Source organism: Lissotriton helveticus, chromosome 7 (assembly GCF_964261635.1).
Source record: "Lissotriton helveticus chromosome 7, aLisHel1.1, whole genome shotgun sequence".
Taxonomy (NCBI): domain Eukaryota; kingdom Metazoa; phylum Chordata; class Amphibia; order Caudata; family Salamandridae; genus Lissotriton; species Lissotriton helveticus.
This window is the reverse complement of record NC_136068.1, coordinates 844,668,700-844,688,333: the sequence shown is the minus strand read 5'-3', so window position 1 is coordinate 844,688,333 and position 19,634 is coordinate 844,668,700. Positions and strand designations below refer to the sequence as shown.

Sequence of the window (19,634 nt, the reverse complement as noted above, 5' to 3'; positions counted from 1 at the left end):
ACCATACAGCGGGTTTTACCTATAAAGCTAGGGACAGTCTGTCCGAAGGGTGTCCAACAGTCCCACGGAGCACCTACGGTGCAAGGTGAGAGCGCAAACAGAGACAAATGGTGATCAGGTGTAAGGGATAGCGGGGAATCAATACATAAAGGAGCAGCTGGGTGGAGAGTTGATATAAAGGCAAGAAGAAGCAGGTGCAGAACGGGATAATCAGAAACAGTGGCAAGGGGAGCAGGGAGAGTGGAAACAGGCGAACAGCGCTGTGAGGAGATTATAAAGGTCAAAGGCTGGGTGGAGGATGTTTTGAACAAGGGTGTGGAGGTTAAAGAGGCTAAATGCTCAAAGACAAGGGCGACGGAGTAGGAACGCATGTGCATTGGGCAGAAACTTAAAGTTTTTTTGGGCATAAGGCTTCGGGACGTCCCCTCCCTACTACTGTTTCACCTTCAGGCTCTTGCCTGCCCTAGCCATCCGCCCCGGCATCTCGACTACTCTGACTCAGCAACTGGAATCTTTCAAGACATCTAGCTCAGCTGTCAGCAGCACAGGGAACCACTTAAGAACACTGCAGCCAGATCGCCTTCCAATACCGGAACGACTTGAGGCTTTCTTGTTCGTAGTGCTGCCAAGATTCGTTCCCCGTGTTTTAATGATGGCTTCAGCCATGTAGAGCGTCAAAGTCTCCTGCTGCAGTCTTCGGAAACGATCAAATATAACTTCTCCCTTCGAGACTTTTGCCCACCTACCTTGTAACGGGCTTCACTGTGACTGCCGCATATGGCGCGATGGACGGGGCCCCAGGACTAGCACAACATTTGCCTTAGCCACGACCGACCTATTGCTCGGGTCCCCTACCACGCACAAAGGTATTAGCATTTTATGCGTTTTTATATAGCGCGGACTAGCAAAAGGCGCATTACAGGAGGAACAAGGCGGACTCTGTCTTTCGAGACGAGACACAGGAAGCCAGGCAGGACTGCCCGGGACTTCTTGGTTGAGGGCGGGGCCACCAGCACAGACAGGAAGCGGACGGGAGCCTACCCAGCGCTCCTGTGACGAGGAGGGAGCCAGCGTGTTACCAGCGGGGCTCCCGTGCTAAGGGAGGGCCCCGCCGGCTGCAGGGCCTGGACCGCTGCCGCCAGGAGCATGGTGAGAGAAGCGGAGGGGGCTCGAGGCACATTGCCGGTGCCTGCCCCCGCCACCTACCAAGCCTGTGCAGCCGCCACCACCGCGGGACGAGAGGAGCCTGAGAGATCCGGTGAGTTGGGGGGGATGTGTGTGAGCCCGTGAGTGGGGTGGGGGTGTGTGCGCGTGCGTGGCTATGTGTGTGCGCGTGAGCCCGTGAGTGGGGGGGTGCGTGGCTGTGCCTGTGAGGGGTGCGTGTGTGTGTATGTTTTATCAGCTTCCTGGCAATGTGAGACAGGAGATGTGTATGGCGTGTGAGTGAACGTGCGCGCTCACATGGGGGAATCTCCTGCGCGTGCACATCCCCGGTCTCAGATTCCCAGGAAGTGGACAATATATACTTCGCTGGACGTAATGCTTCGCATTGCTACACCAGCTCGCCTGAAAAAGGAACTGCCATCAGCACATTGGTAGATATATAGGAGCCTCGACATCAATTCTGAGGCGCGAAGGACCAGACACGGAGCCGCATGACACCACCCACTTAAGTGCAAGGGAACTGCTGAGAAAATTCTCCAGATCCAGGCTGGCACCTGGGGATATTCATAAGGTAAAGATCTGCGGTTAAAACTATCAATCAGAACAACAACAAAAATTAAAAACATAAGATTGTATGTAAGATCGAATTAGTACGTTTTTTTGGCCCAGTAACTGATGTCTCAAGACTACTAATCTGTGGGAGGCTCTTGGCAGAGCACCAATCTATTCACAGGCAAACAGCAGTCTACTATTTGAATTAAAATGGTCTAAATTAGTAATTTAAAAATAAAAATACCTAATTAATGAAACATTCTAAACACATACAACACTGAAAATTGATGTTTTCTTATGTAAGTTCATTAACCGGAATGACTACAGCGAGTTTAGTAACATAATAAAACAGTGCATTTCCGATATTAAGGCGTACAGATTTTGCACATTCTATTCATTGAGCTTGGCTTATAGAGGAGTTACAGAGAAGGCAAATAATTTTGTAGTACACTAGCATAAATCATACATTTTACTTAAATAGATAATAGGTGTGTCCTTACCTTTATGGAGTTATCCCTTAATCCACTGATAATTTTCTCATCGTCATACTGTAAACAGTAGACACCTTTACTGTTCTCAGAACGGCACTGGATTCGCTGCAGGTTATGCCTCCCACATCTCCAGTTTGATTCTATAGTCTAACAAGAAAACCAGGACACTGCTTTGGAAGGCACAATCCAATATTATAGACAATAATATTAAAGTAATCACACAGAGAAAGTATTCTGTTAAACAACTGTTCTGCAGCAGGATTGGTTATCTTCTAAATACAGCACTCAATGGGCCCATCAACTCTAGCAAATGTTAGACCTATGGTGAACATTACATTTGTGTGTGATCTATTATACAAGCAAGTCGTTCAAAGTCTTCCAGGAACCAAATGTAGGCCAAAGAAAAACATACATCCTGTGTTATGCTTTAAGAACTAACTCTTCAGACCTAAATAAAGACACCTCCCAAAATCTTTGGACGTTGTCATATTTCAGCAGATTTATTACCATCTCATGGGAGCGGATTAGACATTATCAGACAGTTCTTGGCTTTCTAACCTTGGCAAAGGAAAACACATCCAAGCACCTAACCAAGCATCAAGTTGTATTTCACAGCCTAAAACATCTCTTGAAACTACAGAAATCTTTGGCATTATGCAGATTAAGTTTTTTTTTTTTTTTAAATGGTAAAAGTCAGGAGGTGGTAAGGCCAACGCAAAGCCAAAGTCCAGCATGAAATCATACAAATGTGCCGATTAAGATGAAGCAACATGGCAGAGCTTGCCAAAGGAAGAGAAGGATGTGAATTGTGATAAATCAAAATTTCACAGGAACTCCTTCCAACTCATGGGTAAATCCTTAGCGAGGCAAGCCATGATGTGTGCAACAAGACTGGCCCGGGGAAAGGAGAAAGAAGGGCACAAGTAGCAGTACAAACAATGGAAGCAAGGCTTCAGAGGAGTGCAAGACCATAGGAGACCATTGGGAGAGCAGATATAATCCCAGGGTTGGACAGTGGTACCTATTTTCGACATATGGTGGGGGAGCTGCTTTTGTCAGACACAAAAATGAGGCTGCATTAGCTGCTACAAGGAGAGAAGACTTAACAAGTAAGGGAAGGGTTAAACAGATGGCTAATGGGATGATTGGCCAGAGAGAAAACCAGGAGAGCAGAAAGCCAGGCCATCAACGCACATATTCAAAAGAAGTCGGGACTGAGGAGACTGTGAAAGGCACTTGTACAAAAGGGGCAGCCATCATGTCCAGCACAATAACCTATTAACTTCTAAATGTACTCCCCCCGGCTCCAGCAAATTAAACGGCAGAAGCCAGCAGATTGAACAAATACATCTGCATATTTGATCAGCTTGCAGTAGCACTGAGTGCGTAGCACATCATAAAAGGCCAAACGGAAATCTTGGAGGCACTTGAAGTCCAGGAAATCAGACTAAAGCTCCAAGAATGATAAAAGCAGAGCACTCTGAGATCCACCAGAAGTGTCAAGCATATCCTGTAACATTGGATAAGAGGTTGCTTTGGGTTAGCTCATCAACAAGACAAGCATTTTACTGAAAACTAAAATGCTAATCTAGAATGAACCTAAATATAACAGATTTCTGCAAAGTTTGAAAGAGTGCCTAAGTGGAGGGGTTGAAAATGGATGTGCTAGATTAACTTGTGAAAGGACTCTGCTTGTACATAAAGTGTATAAAAGAGTAAAGGACATTATCGGAGTGATGAAGTGTGCTCATAGAAGAGCAATCCGATTACCATGGCCTTGCCTAGAAAAAAAGGGAAAAAAATCATGAAACATTTATTTAAACCTGGCTTTAACATTTAAATGACCAGACTTCTTTTTCTCTGATTCCACAGATGGATGGTTAGCCATGGGTTAATGTGCAAGTAGCTCAATTGATGTCCCAATGTAAAAGAACAAAAGTGATGATTTTTCTGGACTTTATGCAGCAGGTGCAAAATCTAAGGCGGTACCTGGAAGGTGTAACAAGCACCTATTTAATACACAATCAATTATAGCCTCAAGAATTCCAATTGCAGCTTAAAGACTGTAAAGGAGTAATAGAACACGAACCGGTATCTTGGGAACAAGAAAACGCATAAGGAGAATTTTGTCACAAAGAGGAAACTTTAGGTTGCAATTGGGGCACAACTTGAAAAATGTGCCAAGCTACAAAATGGTGTTCAGGTGTTTAAGAGGCACCACGTCCACAATAAAATATTCTCCAACTATGTTGGAACCCCCCTGGAGAACAGAGTGGGAAGGTTTGGGCGAGGTGGGGATATCCTATATTCCAGCTAATCCTCTGAAATTTGTTTGGCATATTGATTGTTTGTTCACCTTTTCTTCAGATTTTGCTCTACGACTTCTTGCAAGAGCCCTCAAAGCAGCTTTGAAACAAGAGGAAGAAAATAATCTAAAAAGAAGGTGAGAAGGTTAAGGGGCATTGTGGGCTTACTGTCGACACCATAAAAGTTATACTGACTCCACCCAAAACGAAAAGGTTTGTAAATGAAAATCTAGTGACCAAGATGGCGGAGTAACGCACAGCATGTCAATCTATCAAGCATTTACACTGCAAAGCTAAATGTTGTTCCACTATAGCAGTTAACAGTTTGTTGGCCAAACAGGGTCAATCAGTGTCTCATCTACCACCTGTAGAGTGAAATAGAGGGAGGGCACCAGAGTAGAAGCAGCCCTGGGAAGACTTGTAGGAAGGTGGATATCTGACTATATAGTTACCCCAACTTTTTGCCTAGTGTTTAGCTGGTTTTCAACTTAGTTGGCCTGGGATAATGCTATTCAGGGCCCCAGGCTATCTGCTCTCTCTATAAAATGGACTCCATGTACTTTAGGTACATACCAAATTGGATATTGGGCCACCTTTGTGAGCCCCTGTATAGTTTACCATAGGTACCCAGGGCATAGGTGCATCCAAGGCCTACCAGGGGCTGCATCATGTATTATGCCACCCCTGGCTGGCCATCCAAACTGACACCACAGGTTGATCACTCAGCCTGGGCAAGGTGGTGTAATCACCCCTTGCTTAGATATAGTATACCTATATATACCCTTATATTTAGACACATATATACCTATAAGTCACTCCTATGGCAGGCCTTGACAATCCTGAAGGCAGAGTGCTTGGTTTTATGTCAGAGGGTGCTCTAGCATGAGCTGAGCCCTTCTGCAGCTTTCGGAACCATGTCCTTATAGCCGTTCTATGATATAGCCATACCATATACTCTTAAGTGCATTATAATCCTCGCAGTTAATGCTAACTTTGGTTTGGCTTTATCAAAACATGTTGTGTAAAGTGTAAAACACTTTGGAATACTTTGACACCTATGCACCCGGCTTCCCTGGGTTAGGTAACTCGAGTACTCCGGTGCTCCCGTGGGTGTTGACTCTCGAAGTGTCCTAGTTTAACAGGGTTTTACCGCAGTCCACCCGGAAGTATCCTTAAACTACTACTTTGTAACTTTAACGTTCCCATTATAACTGTCGTAATTCGCGACTGTGTTCCCACACTGCACGCGTCTCCCACGGGCCTCCTACTTCCTAACCTTTTGTTCTGTAGTGTAGCCCCAGCAATTTCCTAGGCCCTAGGCCTATTCAGTATTCCTGAAGTGGTCCTTATACCACTTACTTAGTATATGGTTCGTGAGGCCCCTAGGGCAGAATTGTATTTGTGCAACTTATAGTATGCTAAATGAGTAACTTGTAACGTATCTCGAACTCTGACCTCAAAGAGTGCAGAGGGGTTGTGTTAGTAATAAATACATATATATTTGATATATACCTTGTGTGGTGTCCTTTCATATGGTATTCAAGGGATTATATATGGTAAAACAGCTGGCTTCACATGCTCTCTGAAGTTTTAGCGGGTCCATGCTACCACTAGGATAGCTGATCTACAAGGTTGACTTTACAACCACAATAAGGGTCGTTTAGACGGGCGCAAGGTGCCCACTAGAATAGTGGGCAACATATGCCAGGCTAACTTCTCACAGACCTCATCTAGTGTGATTAACCTTGAAAATGTGCAAGCGATTGATTAAGACACTAAAAACCGCAAAGCAGACTTGTTTAGCCAGGGTCAACTACTGGTTTCAGGAAATCTAGTTCTATCTCAATTGAAGGATAAGGACTTTGCATCCTTTTCCAACATAATCTCTGGTATAAAGTTGCTAAAGGATCCACAGCAGATCTGCAAGTTTTATTTTGTCCATCTACGAACAAGGCCGGATTCTTGTCCCAGAAGCCTGCCTAATGCCAAAGAAACTAATAGTGTTCCTGCACTAAGGGGTAGAGAGAGCCTCTTTAGTGGTATTGAACACTTGTGTAAACAGTAAATATCTAGCCATCTGGCTCAATTTTCTCAATATGACATCACTAGTTTCATGTATCAAGCATATTTCCGACTAGAGTGAAAGTACGCATTCAGACAACTGGAAAATCTGAAAGTGTTCTGTATGCAGGCTGGCTCGCGCCCCCAACAAACCCAATGGGAAATTGTATTATCAGCACAAGTGCCAGGCCTTAATACAACAACATTTTCCTTCCACAGAGTTCGGCAGCGAAATTATAGCATTATAAAACAGGGACTGTGAGAGCTAAGGACAATCTAGCCACACTGAAATTGTGGGTTAAAAAAGGGAACTATTGAGGGGCGTGGCTACGCAAGCGGCGATGGCGGTTGCAGCTTGATCGAGCTCCCGCCGGCCCGCCATTGATCCGACGATTTATCCTGGTCCCCGAGCCCTTGACCCACAGCCAAAACGGGGTTGCGGATACCAGAAGTGCCTGTGACCGCCCGGTGTGTCCAGTGGAGATCCTGCGCATCCGCGCGGCGCTGGGCGGCGGAGTGCGTGGTGCGGCCTGGTGGACTGCGGCGCTGCCGGGGCCTCGATTATTGAACTGACGGAAGGCGGGCTGCGACCGGGGGTCGGCGGCGGCGCCCCGTGTGCCCTGGGGCAGAGAGACTGCTGACGGGCTGCTCCTCCGGGGCCTGGCTGAGCCCTAGGGCGGCATGGACGCTGCGGACGGCCCGGAGCGGCGGGGGCGGCCTGGTGGCCCGAGTGCAGCCGGGACCTCGATTTTCGCGGCCTGGTGTCTGGGGCCGGCAGCACACGGGGGAGACGGGTGCCCTGGTGAGCCCTGTCGGCGGCGAGTGTGCCGGAGCGACTGCACTGCATTCCAGCAGCTACTGTGAGTAGTGGGGCCCCACTTATCCTTCCCCCCCCCCCCCCCGGGCCCACGGACCAGCAGGGACGGCTTCGCTGTGGCATGTGCAGCATTGAGCCCACGCTCCAACTAGACGAGCACTACTGGCCACAGCGAGCCACGATCACTGGCGGCTGGTGTGGGGGCAGGGACTGAGATCCACGCGGCGCTGCATCCATCAGTAAGCCGGCCCGAAGTGCCCTGTCTAGGATTTCCCGGGGCCGACGGCGGCCGAGTGGCCCTACTGCTGCTGCCATCATGACCAGAGGGGGTAACAACTCTGCTAAGCAGGTCACCATAGATAAATTCACCGGGCCTAGTGGGGGCCCCGGGCCATCGGGGGGTGGCCCGCCTGGAGGAGGACCGGATAACGCGGCCCTTATGGCGGCCATAACCCAGTCGCGAGACACGCTGGACGCCAAGATAGGGGCCGTTGGCGCAGATGTCACACTATTGCGCCAGGACCTGAGGAACGCAGTGGCTCGGATCACGGAGACAGAATCCAGGGTGTCAGTGGTGGAGGACGATGTGAGCAACCTTAAAAAGAGAATGGCGGCGATGGAATCGGCGCAGCGGATTACGGCGCTCCGTGTGGAGGATGCAGAAGGGCGGGCGCGCCGTAACAACCTCCGCTTCCTTGGCTTTCCGGAGAGCTGTGGGACGGGTGGCATGGAACAGTTCCTTACGCAGTGGTTAGAATCATGGATGCCCCCGGGGACGCTGTCTGCATGCTTCATCATTGAAAGGGCGCACCGTGCCCTGGCACAGAAACCACCCGAGGGCGAGCGACCTAGGGCGGTGATCGCACGGCTGTTGAACTACCATGACAGGGACGCCATCTTGAGGGAAGCCAGAAATAAGGAAACCCTCTTATGTGAGAATCAGAAGATATTGATCTTCCCTGACTACACCAAAATCGTCCAGCAGCAGCGCCACTCCTTCATGGCAGCCAAGGCAAAGTTGAGGGGCCTTAAGCTACAGTATTCCCTGCTGTATCCAGCGCGCTTGAGAGTGATATTCCAGTCACGGACGCTATTCTTTGATACGCCGAAAGACGTGTTCAAGTGGACCGATGAAACGGTGCAGGTCAGATCGAATCCGCAACCAGGGCTCAATCCGGGCTCCCCTGGGGGCTCGCCTCGGCCGCAGCGGGACCGACCGTCTAGACATGGCCGACCCAGACGTTCCAAATCACGCAAGCGAGCGGCCTCGGCCGACGGCACGCAGCACACTGCTAGAACCGAAGACTCCGAACAATCTAGCACTGATCATTGAAGCCTTCGGGGCCTCGGCTCCGTGCTCTGTTACTGCGACTGCAAGTCCCAGATAGACGCACCTGGTCGCCTGAGTCCTGCTACCTTGATGGCTGTATCGCGGCCCTGTGACAGTGCTACTACTGTCTACTGAGATTAGATGAGACTGTGGGGGGGGGGGGGTTTCGGGGACTGCGTAATGGTGGCTGCAACTCTCCCGTTGTGAGAGGGACACCGAGGGGAGGGGGGAGAGTTCGATGTTTCTTGTTGGGATCCATTGGTATGAGTGGGCCTGAGCCCGCTGTTTCGGTCTCGGGACTGCTCATACCGCGACAGATACTTCATGGTTCTTTGAGGTATAGGGTGGGGGGTAGCGGGGGTTGGGCGGTCAGGGTTGTGGCCGCTGAGTTGGGGTTTGGGATTGTTGGGGACGGTGGGGCAGGGGGGTGGGTGATGTTCTTTGGGGTGGATGGTACAGTGCATGTGTGTGTTGCTATAATGTCTCATGTGGCGCGTGGTGGGTGGCGCGGGAGCGGAGGGCTTATGTGGTGGACTCCGATAGACTATGGCTGATTCGATTCATCGGACTACTGAGGACTCTATGCGAGTGGTCACGTGGAATGTCAGGGGATTGCTGGACAAAATCAAGCGTGGGGCGGTTTTGCGATGGGGTAAGAGGGCGGCGGCAGATGTATTACTACTCCAGGAAACTCATATGATGGGCACGAAGGCACTGGGCCTGCAGAGGTTTGGCTACCAACATGTTTTCCATGCCGGGTTTACTAGGGGATCCAGGGGAGTGGCCATATTGATTCACCGTAGGATGTCGTATATTCATGAGAAACATTGGATAGATCCACAGGGTCGCTACTTGTTTGTGAAAGGCAAGGTGGGCGCAGAACCTATAGTGTTTGGGTGTGTGTATGCCCCCCCTCCCCTGCAGTGGGCCCTGGCTGAGAGGCTGTTCTCTGTGTGGGACGATATATCTGGGCCAATGGCAGTAATTGGGGGAGACTGGAATGACGTGATGGATGTGTGCTTGGATCGCCGGAGGCGCCTGGAAATGGCTGAGTCTCCTTCCCCCTCCCCTCCGCCCACTAGACTGCATGCAATGAGTGAGGGGCTGGGCTGGGTGGATGCTTGGCGACATCTCCATCCTGCGACCCGTGAATTTACATACATGTCGGCGGTACATGGGTCATTTTCGCGCATAGACTGTGTTTTTACCCCGGGAATGCCTGAGTAGGGTACTGAGCGCGGCCATTTTGCCGAGGGGCCTCTCCGACCATTCCCCAGTCTCAGTTAACATTGACCTCATGCGGACACGGCAGCCATTCCGGTGGAGGATGTCCTCGTGGCATCTGCTACAGCCAGCCTATACTAAACACTTGCGAGAAACCATAGACCACTACTGGCGGGAGAACTTGATAGAGGGGGCGGACGTGGAAGTGGTATGGGAAGCAATGAAGCCTACCGTGCGTGGTGTGGATATCGCGTGGTGCTCGGGGGCCCGTAGGCGGCGCCGGGAACAAACTGCAGTGGCGGCTGAGCGGGTGGAGGCCCTAGAAAGAGAAAGCCGCGAGGGTGGAGATGAGATCGGGCTCAGGCGGCTTTTACAAGCACAGCAATCGTATGCGTCCCTCTTGATGGATGAAGCCAGACAGGCGTGGCTGGCCACCAGGAGTAGGGTGTATCAGTGGGGGGACAAGTCGTGCTCCATGCTCCACCGCTTGTGCCAACACAACTTTCAACCCCTTGTGCTGCCGGGCATCATGGACGGTAACGGAGAGGTCCTGACTGACCCTGGCGAGTTGGCGGCAAGCTTCGCCTCGTACTTTGAAGCCCAATACGCCTCTTGTGACCGATTGCCTGAGGGTGCATTGGACCAGTTTTTCGCGGGTTTACCGCCAGTACAAGTATCGGACGAGACCAAGGAGCTCCTAGATGCACCCCTCACAGCGGAGGAGCTGGGAGACGCTCTGGGGCAGCTTAATGCGGGTAAGGCTCCTGGACCCAATGGCTACCCGTGTGAATTTTTCAAAAAATTCCACGTACAGCTAGGGCCACACTATCGCCGAGTTCTTGAGGTTGCGAGGACGCGGGGCACGTTGCCTCCCGATTGGCGCCATGCCGAAATAGTGGTATTTCAGAAACCTGGTAGGCCCCCGGGCAGCCATGACTCGTACAGACCCATCTCCCTCATCAACATAGAGGCAAAAATTCTGGCCAAGGCCCTGGCGAACCGCCTGGCTCCGTATATTACAGATCTAGTTCACTCTGATCAGGCGGGCTTCATGCCCCACCGGGCAACGCGACACAATATTAGACGGGCACAGGCGGCGCTAGGCGCTGTTGGGGCCGTGGGGGACCAGGCGGCACTGCTGTTGGCTGATATCAACAAGGCTTTTGATTCGGTCAGCTGGACATACCTGTTTACATTACTGTCGTGGCTCAACCTGGGCCCGGTTTTTCGCTCCTATATCGAACTACTCTATACGGACATCACGGCGTCGGTGCGAGTCGCCGGGGCAGTGTCAGAGAAGTTCCGCATTGGCCGAGGGACAAGACAGGGGTGCCCTCTTTCCCCATATCTTTTTGCCTTAGCAATGGAACCCCTAGCGGCCAGAGTTCGTAGAGACGCGTTGATACGGGGCTTTGAGTGGAATACCACACTGTCGGATAAAATTGCACTATACGCGGACGATGTCCTCTTCTTCCTAACCGATCTACAACACTCCGGCCCACGTGTCCTGGAGGTCATGCAACTCTTCGGAGAGGTGTCGGGTCTGTACCTCAACGTCCGTAAATCTACCCTATGGGTGATACAGGGAGATATGGTGACGGATCCCTGGGCTTCGGAACTGCAGGTGGCCACTGCTGGCCTGAAATACCTTGGGGTATTCCTTTCGAACTCGGTGGACGCGGCCTGGGAACATAACCTCTTGCCCGTCTGGGAGCGGGTCCAGGCAGATATTACAACTTGGTCCAGAATGCCTCTCTCCATTTTTGGCAGGTCGGCTATCTTTAAGATGGTTGCACTGCCGCGCCTACTCTACCAACTACAGAACCATCCGTATCCTATCCCGCCCCAGTGGTTCCGGCGGGTTGAATCAGTACTGGGCCGTTTCCTTTGGGCTGGTGGTGCCGCCAGGGTGGCGCTGCGCACATGTTTCCTGTCCACGTACTGTGGGGGCCTGGCCACCTCGGATATACGGTCATACTACCAAGCCGCCCATCTTCTTGTTCTAAATGAATGGTGGTATGGGGACGGTGGAGATCCGGCGTACGCTCTAGAACGTGCGTTGATGGGAGATAACTCGCTCCACACTATCTTATACTCGCCCCGGCTACGTCGGCCGTTGCCGAAAGTCACTCAACTTGTATTTGGGATATGGCGGCAGGCCCTGCGTCGCATGGGTTGGTGGGGTAGACTGACCGCGGAAACGCCGTTGTGGCGTAACGGTTTGCTGCCAGAACTTTCTAAGCTATCAGGCTTCGATGGATGGGACTCAATAGGGATATCGCAGCTCGGTCACGTGATGTCCGGGACGACTCTCAAATCTTTCCAGGCTCTTAGTGCTGAATTTGGTATGCCCCAATCTCAATTTTATCGCTATTTACAACTTCGACATGCATTGACGCCCAGTATCACTAATCTTGACTCGCTCCCGGAATTCAGCCCGATCGAGGCGAAGGTGTTCATGGGCGACCTTGGAGACAAAAAAGTATCGCGCATTTACCAGACCATGGTTGTACATTGCTCTTCCACTCTTCTTCGGCTGAAGGCGCACTGGGAGGCCGATGTGGGGCCGCTGGATGAGGATGACTGGCGGGAGGCGTTAGAATCCCCGAAGGGGGCAGCTATAGCAATGCGGTTTCGCCTCATACAGTTCAAAATTTTGCATAGGGCTTACTATACTCGAGAGCGTCTGTGGAAGGCGGGCCTGATTGAGTCCCCGGAATGTCTGAGATGTGGGGCGGCAGTAGGTACATTGCTCCACACGGTGTGGTCGTGTTCAAAACTAGCTGGTTTTTGGAGGGGTGTATGGGGCTGTCTGTCGGAGGTATTGAGCTGGACCCTTCCCCGTACCCACCGCCTGGGCCTGCTACACATCCTGGAAGGGGTTGGTGGTAATGTCTATAAGCGTCACCTGCTCCTCCTGGGACTGATGGTAGCCAAAAGAGATATGGCCCGAGCATGGAAGGATGTGAGGCCCCCCCCCCTGGCTGCGTGGAAGGCAGGCTTAGATTTTTGTATGGGCCTGGAGAGGCCAATCTTTGAGGCGCGGGGTTGCCCTCGCAAACATTTCAAGATATGGAAGCGGTGGGCAGACTATAGAGATTTGACGCTGGACCCCCCGGAGGACCCGGAGGAAGACCTATAGCCTAGTCTGCCCCGGAGAAGTCCACTCCCACACTCACACTTGCTGCGCAAAGTGATACGGTGCATATGGCTCACACACACGTGCATAGGGTTAGGGAGGGTTGAGGGAGGGTTCGGGGAGTTGGGTAGGTAAATTCTGAAATAAGGAAGATGGGGTTGGGGTTTTCTGTACCAATGGTTCCGCTGGTTCATTGCTTCAATGCTCAGATTTATCTTGCAAATGTAACTACAATGCCTAGTGGTATCGTCCTGATTGTGGGATGCCACTTTCATCCATATGCTCATCTTTATCAATAAAATCGTTGTGAAAAAAAAAAAAAGGGAACTATTCCCTTTTAGCCCACTACTGTAACATGGGCCAATAAGTAGCTTGTGGACACAATTGTGGTAACCTTGTTTGCTTCGGGTGGCATTAGAGGGATAATAAATACCATCAAGTTTGCTGTAATCACATCATTAAGAATGGATGTAGGAGGTTCTCTCACTCTAATTTGATTAGTACCTTTTGGTCAGTGCTTTAGACTTCAGGAGTGCCTCTGCCTCCTATTCTGTGAAAATAACTGACAAAGGATAGAAAATGTGTTACGTTTTTGTTTCAGGCTTTTATGGTTGGTTGTCTCAAAGATCAAGATTGTTTAAGAGTCACAGCATCACTATTCGACCAGGTTAACCATAACACCTACTTTTTATAATAACTTGGCATCAGATTCAAACACAGCTGGATGTAGCTTATTGCCTAAAATATCTTTCAAGGTATTGCAACTACTTTTTGGGTGTGAAAGGACAATCAAATCTTAAAATTAAAAGTTCTGGATGAATCCCTGTGAATATTTAATAGCTTAACAAATGTACGCGGATTCCGATCTAGCAGTGATTCATATTTCTGTTATATGTTTTTATGTCCGGTAAGATGGTTTTATCTGATGCAATTATGGATTATAGACCCAGCAGCTCCATCTGTCAAGCAATCCAGTTGGAAGGTGTTCTTAATGATCAAATCCCTCCTATCATCATCTACTGTTGTCAGAGTATACTTCCCAATAGCAGCATGGCTGATTTCTATTGAACTAGGAGTGTTTAACAGATGTCCAAAGTTTACTGTTATGCATGTTGGTCAGGTGGTACCCTTTTAAAAAATAACCTGCTACTATTATTGACTGCACTGCTGGGATAGTTCCACCATCAGGAGAAAGGCTTCCACTACTTTGTCACTAGTGCGTAAACCCCCCCCCAAAAAAGTGTTAAACGGCCCAGGTGCTAGGCAATTTTTGAAGACCTTGTGGGGTTCCCCGGCACTAGTACTTTTTTTTTAGGTCTCGCGTGGCATGGCAGCGCATACGCTGCTCGCCTCGCGAGATTTATAGTTATCAAGGACTTTAAGCCCCGCCCCTCATTTCCATTGGCTGGCATCACCATTTATGCTAAACGGTGGCCTGCCATTGGAAGGAATATGCTACTTACCAGTATGCATCTGTTCTTGGCATGTAGGGCTGCTGATATTCATATCTGTGCATAGATCGCCGCCTAGTGTTGGGTACGGATGATTGCACTTTGTTGTCCTGGAAGAGTCTTCGAAGTATCACGAGATAGGTGGCTCCTCCCCTGGACTACAGTGCGCATGGGCATCCTCTCCATCCTCAGATTGTTTTTCGCCATTGTGGCAGAGATGGAGTATGATACAGTAAGTGATGTCCATGCTAGAGATTAATTCTGAGTGCTACAGCTGCGACAGGCACCGGGGAGGAGGACGGGCGATATGAATATCAGCAGCCCTACATGCCAAGAACAGATGCATACTGGTAAGTAGCATATTCCGTTCGAGGCATGTGGGCTGCTGAATTCATATCTGTGCATAGAATGGATAGCAGTCTCCCCCTTAGCGGTGGTTGCCCGTGCCAGCTGCAGCAGTCTGAAAAAGAGTTTTGAGAACAGCTTGTCCTACAGCTGCTTGGAGTGTACATCTACACAGTAGTGTTTGGTAAATGTATGTATGGTAGACCATGTGGCTGCTCTACATATTTCTTCTAGAGGAATGTTTCCCAGGAAAGCCATGGATGCCCCTAACTTGCGTGTTGAATGCGCTCTTGGGGGAACTGTTAATGTGCGTTTAGCTTTCTGATAACAAATCTGTATGCACTTAACAATCCATCTGGCTACACCTGATTTGGAAATGGGGTTGTCTTTATGCTGTGGTGAAAAGGCAACAAGCAGTTGCTTAGTTTTCCTGAAATGTTTTGTTCTGTCTATATAGTACAGGAGAGCTCTTTTAACGTCTAGCGTATGTAGTGCTCTTTCTGCCACTGAATCTGGATTTGGGAAGAACACTGGCAGTTCTATTGTTTGGTTGATGTGAAACTGGGATACCACCTTCGGCATAAATTTAGGGTTAGTACGTAGCACTACCCTATTTGCGTGAATTTGGATGAATGGCTCCTGAATAGTTAAGGCTTGCAGCTCACTAACTCTTCTAAGTGATGTAATCGCCACTAAAAAAGCCACTTTCCACGTTAGGAATTGTGTTTCACACGAGTGTAGAGGTTCAAAAGGTGGTCCCATCAGTCTGGTTAGAACCACATTCAGATTCCAGACAGGTTGAAGGTGGGTGTCTTGGAGGAATCACTCGTTTGAGCCCCTCCATGAAAGCTTTAATAGCAGGTACTCTGAAGAGTGAAAGGTGCTGCCTGTTTTGAAGATAAGCTGCCACCGCAGCTAAATGTATACGTATGGAACTGTATGCTAGATTGCATCTGTGTAAATGTAACAGATAACATATGATGTTTTGAGTTGATGCATCTAGCGGATTCACGTCATTATTGTTACAATAGATGACACATCGTTTCCACTTTGCCGCATAGCATGCTCTGCTTGTAGGTCTTCTTGCTTCCTTGATAATATTCATGCAGTCAGGAGGCAAGTTCAGGTAACCAAACTCTATGACTTCAGGAGCCAGATCGCAAGGTTTAACTGTTGCGGATCTGGGTGCTGAACGTCTCCATGGCTCTGCGTTAAAAGACTGGGTGTTAATTGCAGCCTTTGATGAGGCTCCACGGAAAGTTCTAGGAACGTGGTGTACCATGGTTGCCTCGCCCACGTTGGAGCAACTAGGATGAGGGTCATTGAGTGTTGTCGTAGTTTGCGTGCCACTAGTGGTATGAGCGGGGCTGGTGGAAAAGCGTACGCAAATCTGCCTGACCAGTTCATCCATATCGCGTTGCCCTGAGACTGCGGGTGTGGAAACCTGGCGGCGAAGCTTTGGCATTTTGCGTTTTCCCTTGTGGCGAACAGGTCTATCTCTGGGTGAGCCCACTGCTGGAAGTACGGTTGGAGCACTGAGGGATGTATCTCCCACTCGTGCATCTGGTGGCTGTCTGCTGAGCAGATCCGCCATCTGGTTGTCCCTGCCTGGGAGGTGTTCCGCCATGAGGAATATGTTCCTCTGAATGGCCCACTTCCACATGCTTTGCGCTAGATGTGACAACTGCGGGGAGTGTGTCCCTCCCTGCTTCTGTATGTAGTACATGGCAGTCAGGTTGTCCGTGCGGACCAACACGACTTTGTTGCACAAATGTACTTTGAACACCTTCATTGCCATAAAGATTGCCATCAGTTCCAGCAGGTTGATGTGCATCCTCTTTTGCCGTGTCGTCCATAGTCCCTGCACTGTGTAATGGAGGACATGTGCTCCCCATCCCAGGAGAGATGCGTCCGTCGTCAGCACTTTTTGTGGTATAGGCTCTTGGAACGGTCGTCCCCTGCAAAGGTTTTGTGGGTCCCACCAATGCAGAGAGTTGTATGCGCGACCGGTCACCAACACTAGGTCTTTTAATTGTCCTTGAGCCTGGTTCAACTGCCGTGTTAAGCACTCCTGAAGCGGACGCATGTGTAGTCTCGCGTGAGGGACTATGAAGATGCAGGAGGCCATCATGCCTATCAACTGCATGAACACCCTCGCTGTGAGCGAATGTTGGGGCCTGAATTTCTGAATCAGTAATTGAATGCTGTTGATTATTGCGGAGTTTGGCTGCGCTTTTGCTGCCAGAGTGTCCATTGTTGCTCCCAGGTACTGTTGTACGTGGGCGGGTTGAAGATGAGACTTTGGGTAGTTTAATGAGAATCAGAGGCTGTGTAGGAGGTGAATAGTGCGGGACACGTGGCTGGCACATTGCTGGGCTGACTTTGCTTGTATAAGCCAGTCGTCCAGATAGGGGTAGACTGTAGTGTAGTTCCTATCTTCCCAATAGGCTCTGCGCATTGGAATAATACCTACAGCAGTAAAGGCCTAGGCCAGACGTTAACTAGGTCTACTACTGTCGATACTAGACTTAAGTTTTGGGTTTGCCAGCGTAGCTCAGAGTTCGCTAGAAACTTTCTCGAATGTTCAGGAAAGAATTAACTCCCCTGATTAGACAAGAAGGGATTTAGTTTCTGACAACCATAGAACATGACAACTTTGCTCTCCCCTAATCAAAAGTGTATCTCCAGAGTCGTGTGAGCACAAGGCAATTATTTTACTCAGTCAGTACGTGCATTCTTAGTCTCATCAGATTGTAGAGAAAAGAAAGACGGGCGTGTTCAATAAAAAGGTGTTATTTATTGATCAGTCTCTTTTCTCGTACAAGAGAAATGGATCGATATTATTGCAATACTTATAGTTAAGTAAAGTGCATACATTAAAAGCAATAGTATAAAATAATACTGTAAAAACATTGATATGGTTTCTGAGCCATATGATGTTTAAAATTATTAAAATATATTTACATACACATATACATTTGACTAAACGTACTCAACTGGTGTTTCTAAATACGCCTACCCCGTGTACCTGACCTAAGTCTAATGCGTGGGCGGGAATAGAAAGTTACAGTTTAAGTTAAGTTTGTTTTTGCCAAGTGAATAACTAAAGAATTCTCTGTGAGGGGTTATTCAGTTCTGTACCTGGAAGTTAGGATGAATGAGGAATGGTATCTCTTTCTCTGCTCTCGATATTCCAGGCTGCCTGCGAGGGCTGCCCGAAAGCGCCGGTGCTGGGTCTCTCGGTAGGAGATAGCAGCGCGTCTCTCAGCGCGTCAGGAAGGCGGGGCTGCTGCCAGCGGGGTCTGCTCTGCTTCTGGGCTTCGGCAAGTATGGCTGCTCCGTCTCGTCACCACGCGTGTGTTTGCATAGGGCAAGATCGGCAATATTTATACCTTAAAGGTGCCGAGATTGACGTAAGGATGGACATAGATACGTCAATAAAGATGTCATACGACTTGCTCGTTAGCACATTCTTTTACTGAAGTTCTCTGTGAAATCAAAACAATGGCCGCACGGATTTTCCAGGTTGTCATAGGTTTGATTTGTTATGAGAACGTCGTATGCCTTATCAGGGGCTGGAGGAATGTCGCTTGTCTAATTAGATCTCAAGCGTTATGACCTAATCAGATAACACGTTCCTGTGCCGTAGTGTGACTGCGTCAGATAACGGTATCTGCATCATGGGGGCTTTTCTTGCCTCATGGGCTGACTGTTAGTTAACTTGATAGTTAGTTTAACCAGAATAGGGTCAGGAATAGGGGGATCGATTCAGAACCTATAGGAATACATGACAAGACGTGAATATGGTTCCTCTGTAGGTGCGCAGCTACTGTCGCTAGGCACTTGGTAGACACCCTGGGGGCTGTTGTCACCCCGAAAGGCAGGACCTTGAACTGGTAGTGCTGATTTTGTATGGTAAACCTGAGATATTTCCTGTGTGCTGGATGTATCGGTATGTGGAAATATGTGTCTTTTAGGTCTAGTGTTGCGAGGAAATCTCCCTGACTGAGTAATGGTAGAACCTGCTGTAAAGTGAGCATGTGAAAATGTTCTGACAAGATGTATTGGTTTAGGGGCCTGAGGTCCAGTATGGGCCTGAGAGACCAGTCCTTTTTGAACATTAAGAAGTACAGCGAGTATACCCCTGTACTCTGTTCCTGAACAGGTACGAGTTCTATGGCCCCTTTTTGCAGCATGCCGATGACTTCTTGCTGCAACAAGTGTATGTGCTCTGTGGACATAGGACGGTGTCTTGGGGGTATGTTGGGTGGAGTGGAGGTTAGCTCTAGACAATAGCCAAACTGGATAAGTTGTCTCACCCACCGGTCTGTGGTAATGCTTTCCCAGACTGGCAGGAACTGTTGTAATCATCCCCCAGACCATGTTTTACATGGTCTGGGGGCAGTGACAAGACGTCACTGTTTAGTATTGGCGGAGGATCTGGTGTTGTTATTCCCTCGTCCTCTGCCTTTGTTGCGGTTGCCACGGTATCCACCTCTATTGTTTTTATTATAGGTGGTCTGCGTGCTCCCTTTATTGTATGGAGTCTGCTGGGATGCCTGGCCTCGTGCAGCTCCTCTGTTACCGGAGCGACTAAAGGAGCCTCCTCTGAATTGTTGTGACTGCAAGGCACCCATAGACTTGGCTGTCTGTCCTTTTTAATCTTCTCTAATATTGTGTCCACATCAGGACCAAATAAATAATCAGGGTTCACAGGCTGATTTAATAATGTGGTTTGAATCTCAGGTTTGAAC

The 19,634-nt window shown here is 49.3% G+C and overlaps 1 protein-coding gene across 2 annotated transcripts in view; it reads right to left on the bottom strand.

Moving 5' to 3' along the window:
• FBXW11 (F-box and WD repeat domain containing 11) overlaps window positions 1–19,634 on the bottom strand; it is a 544,060-nt gene that overhangs the window by 327,934 nt on the left and 196,492 nt on the right. For both annotated transcript variants that reach the window (XM_078653355.1, XM_078653354.1), the window contains one exon: window positions 2,217–2,354. In XM_078653355.1, the coding sequence (XP_078509481.1) occupies window positions 2,217–2,354 (138 nt within the window). The remainder of the gene's footprint in view (window positions 1–2,216; window positions 2,355–19,634) is intronic.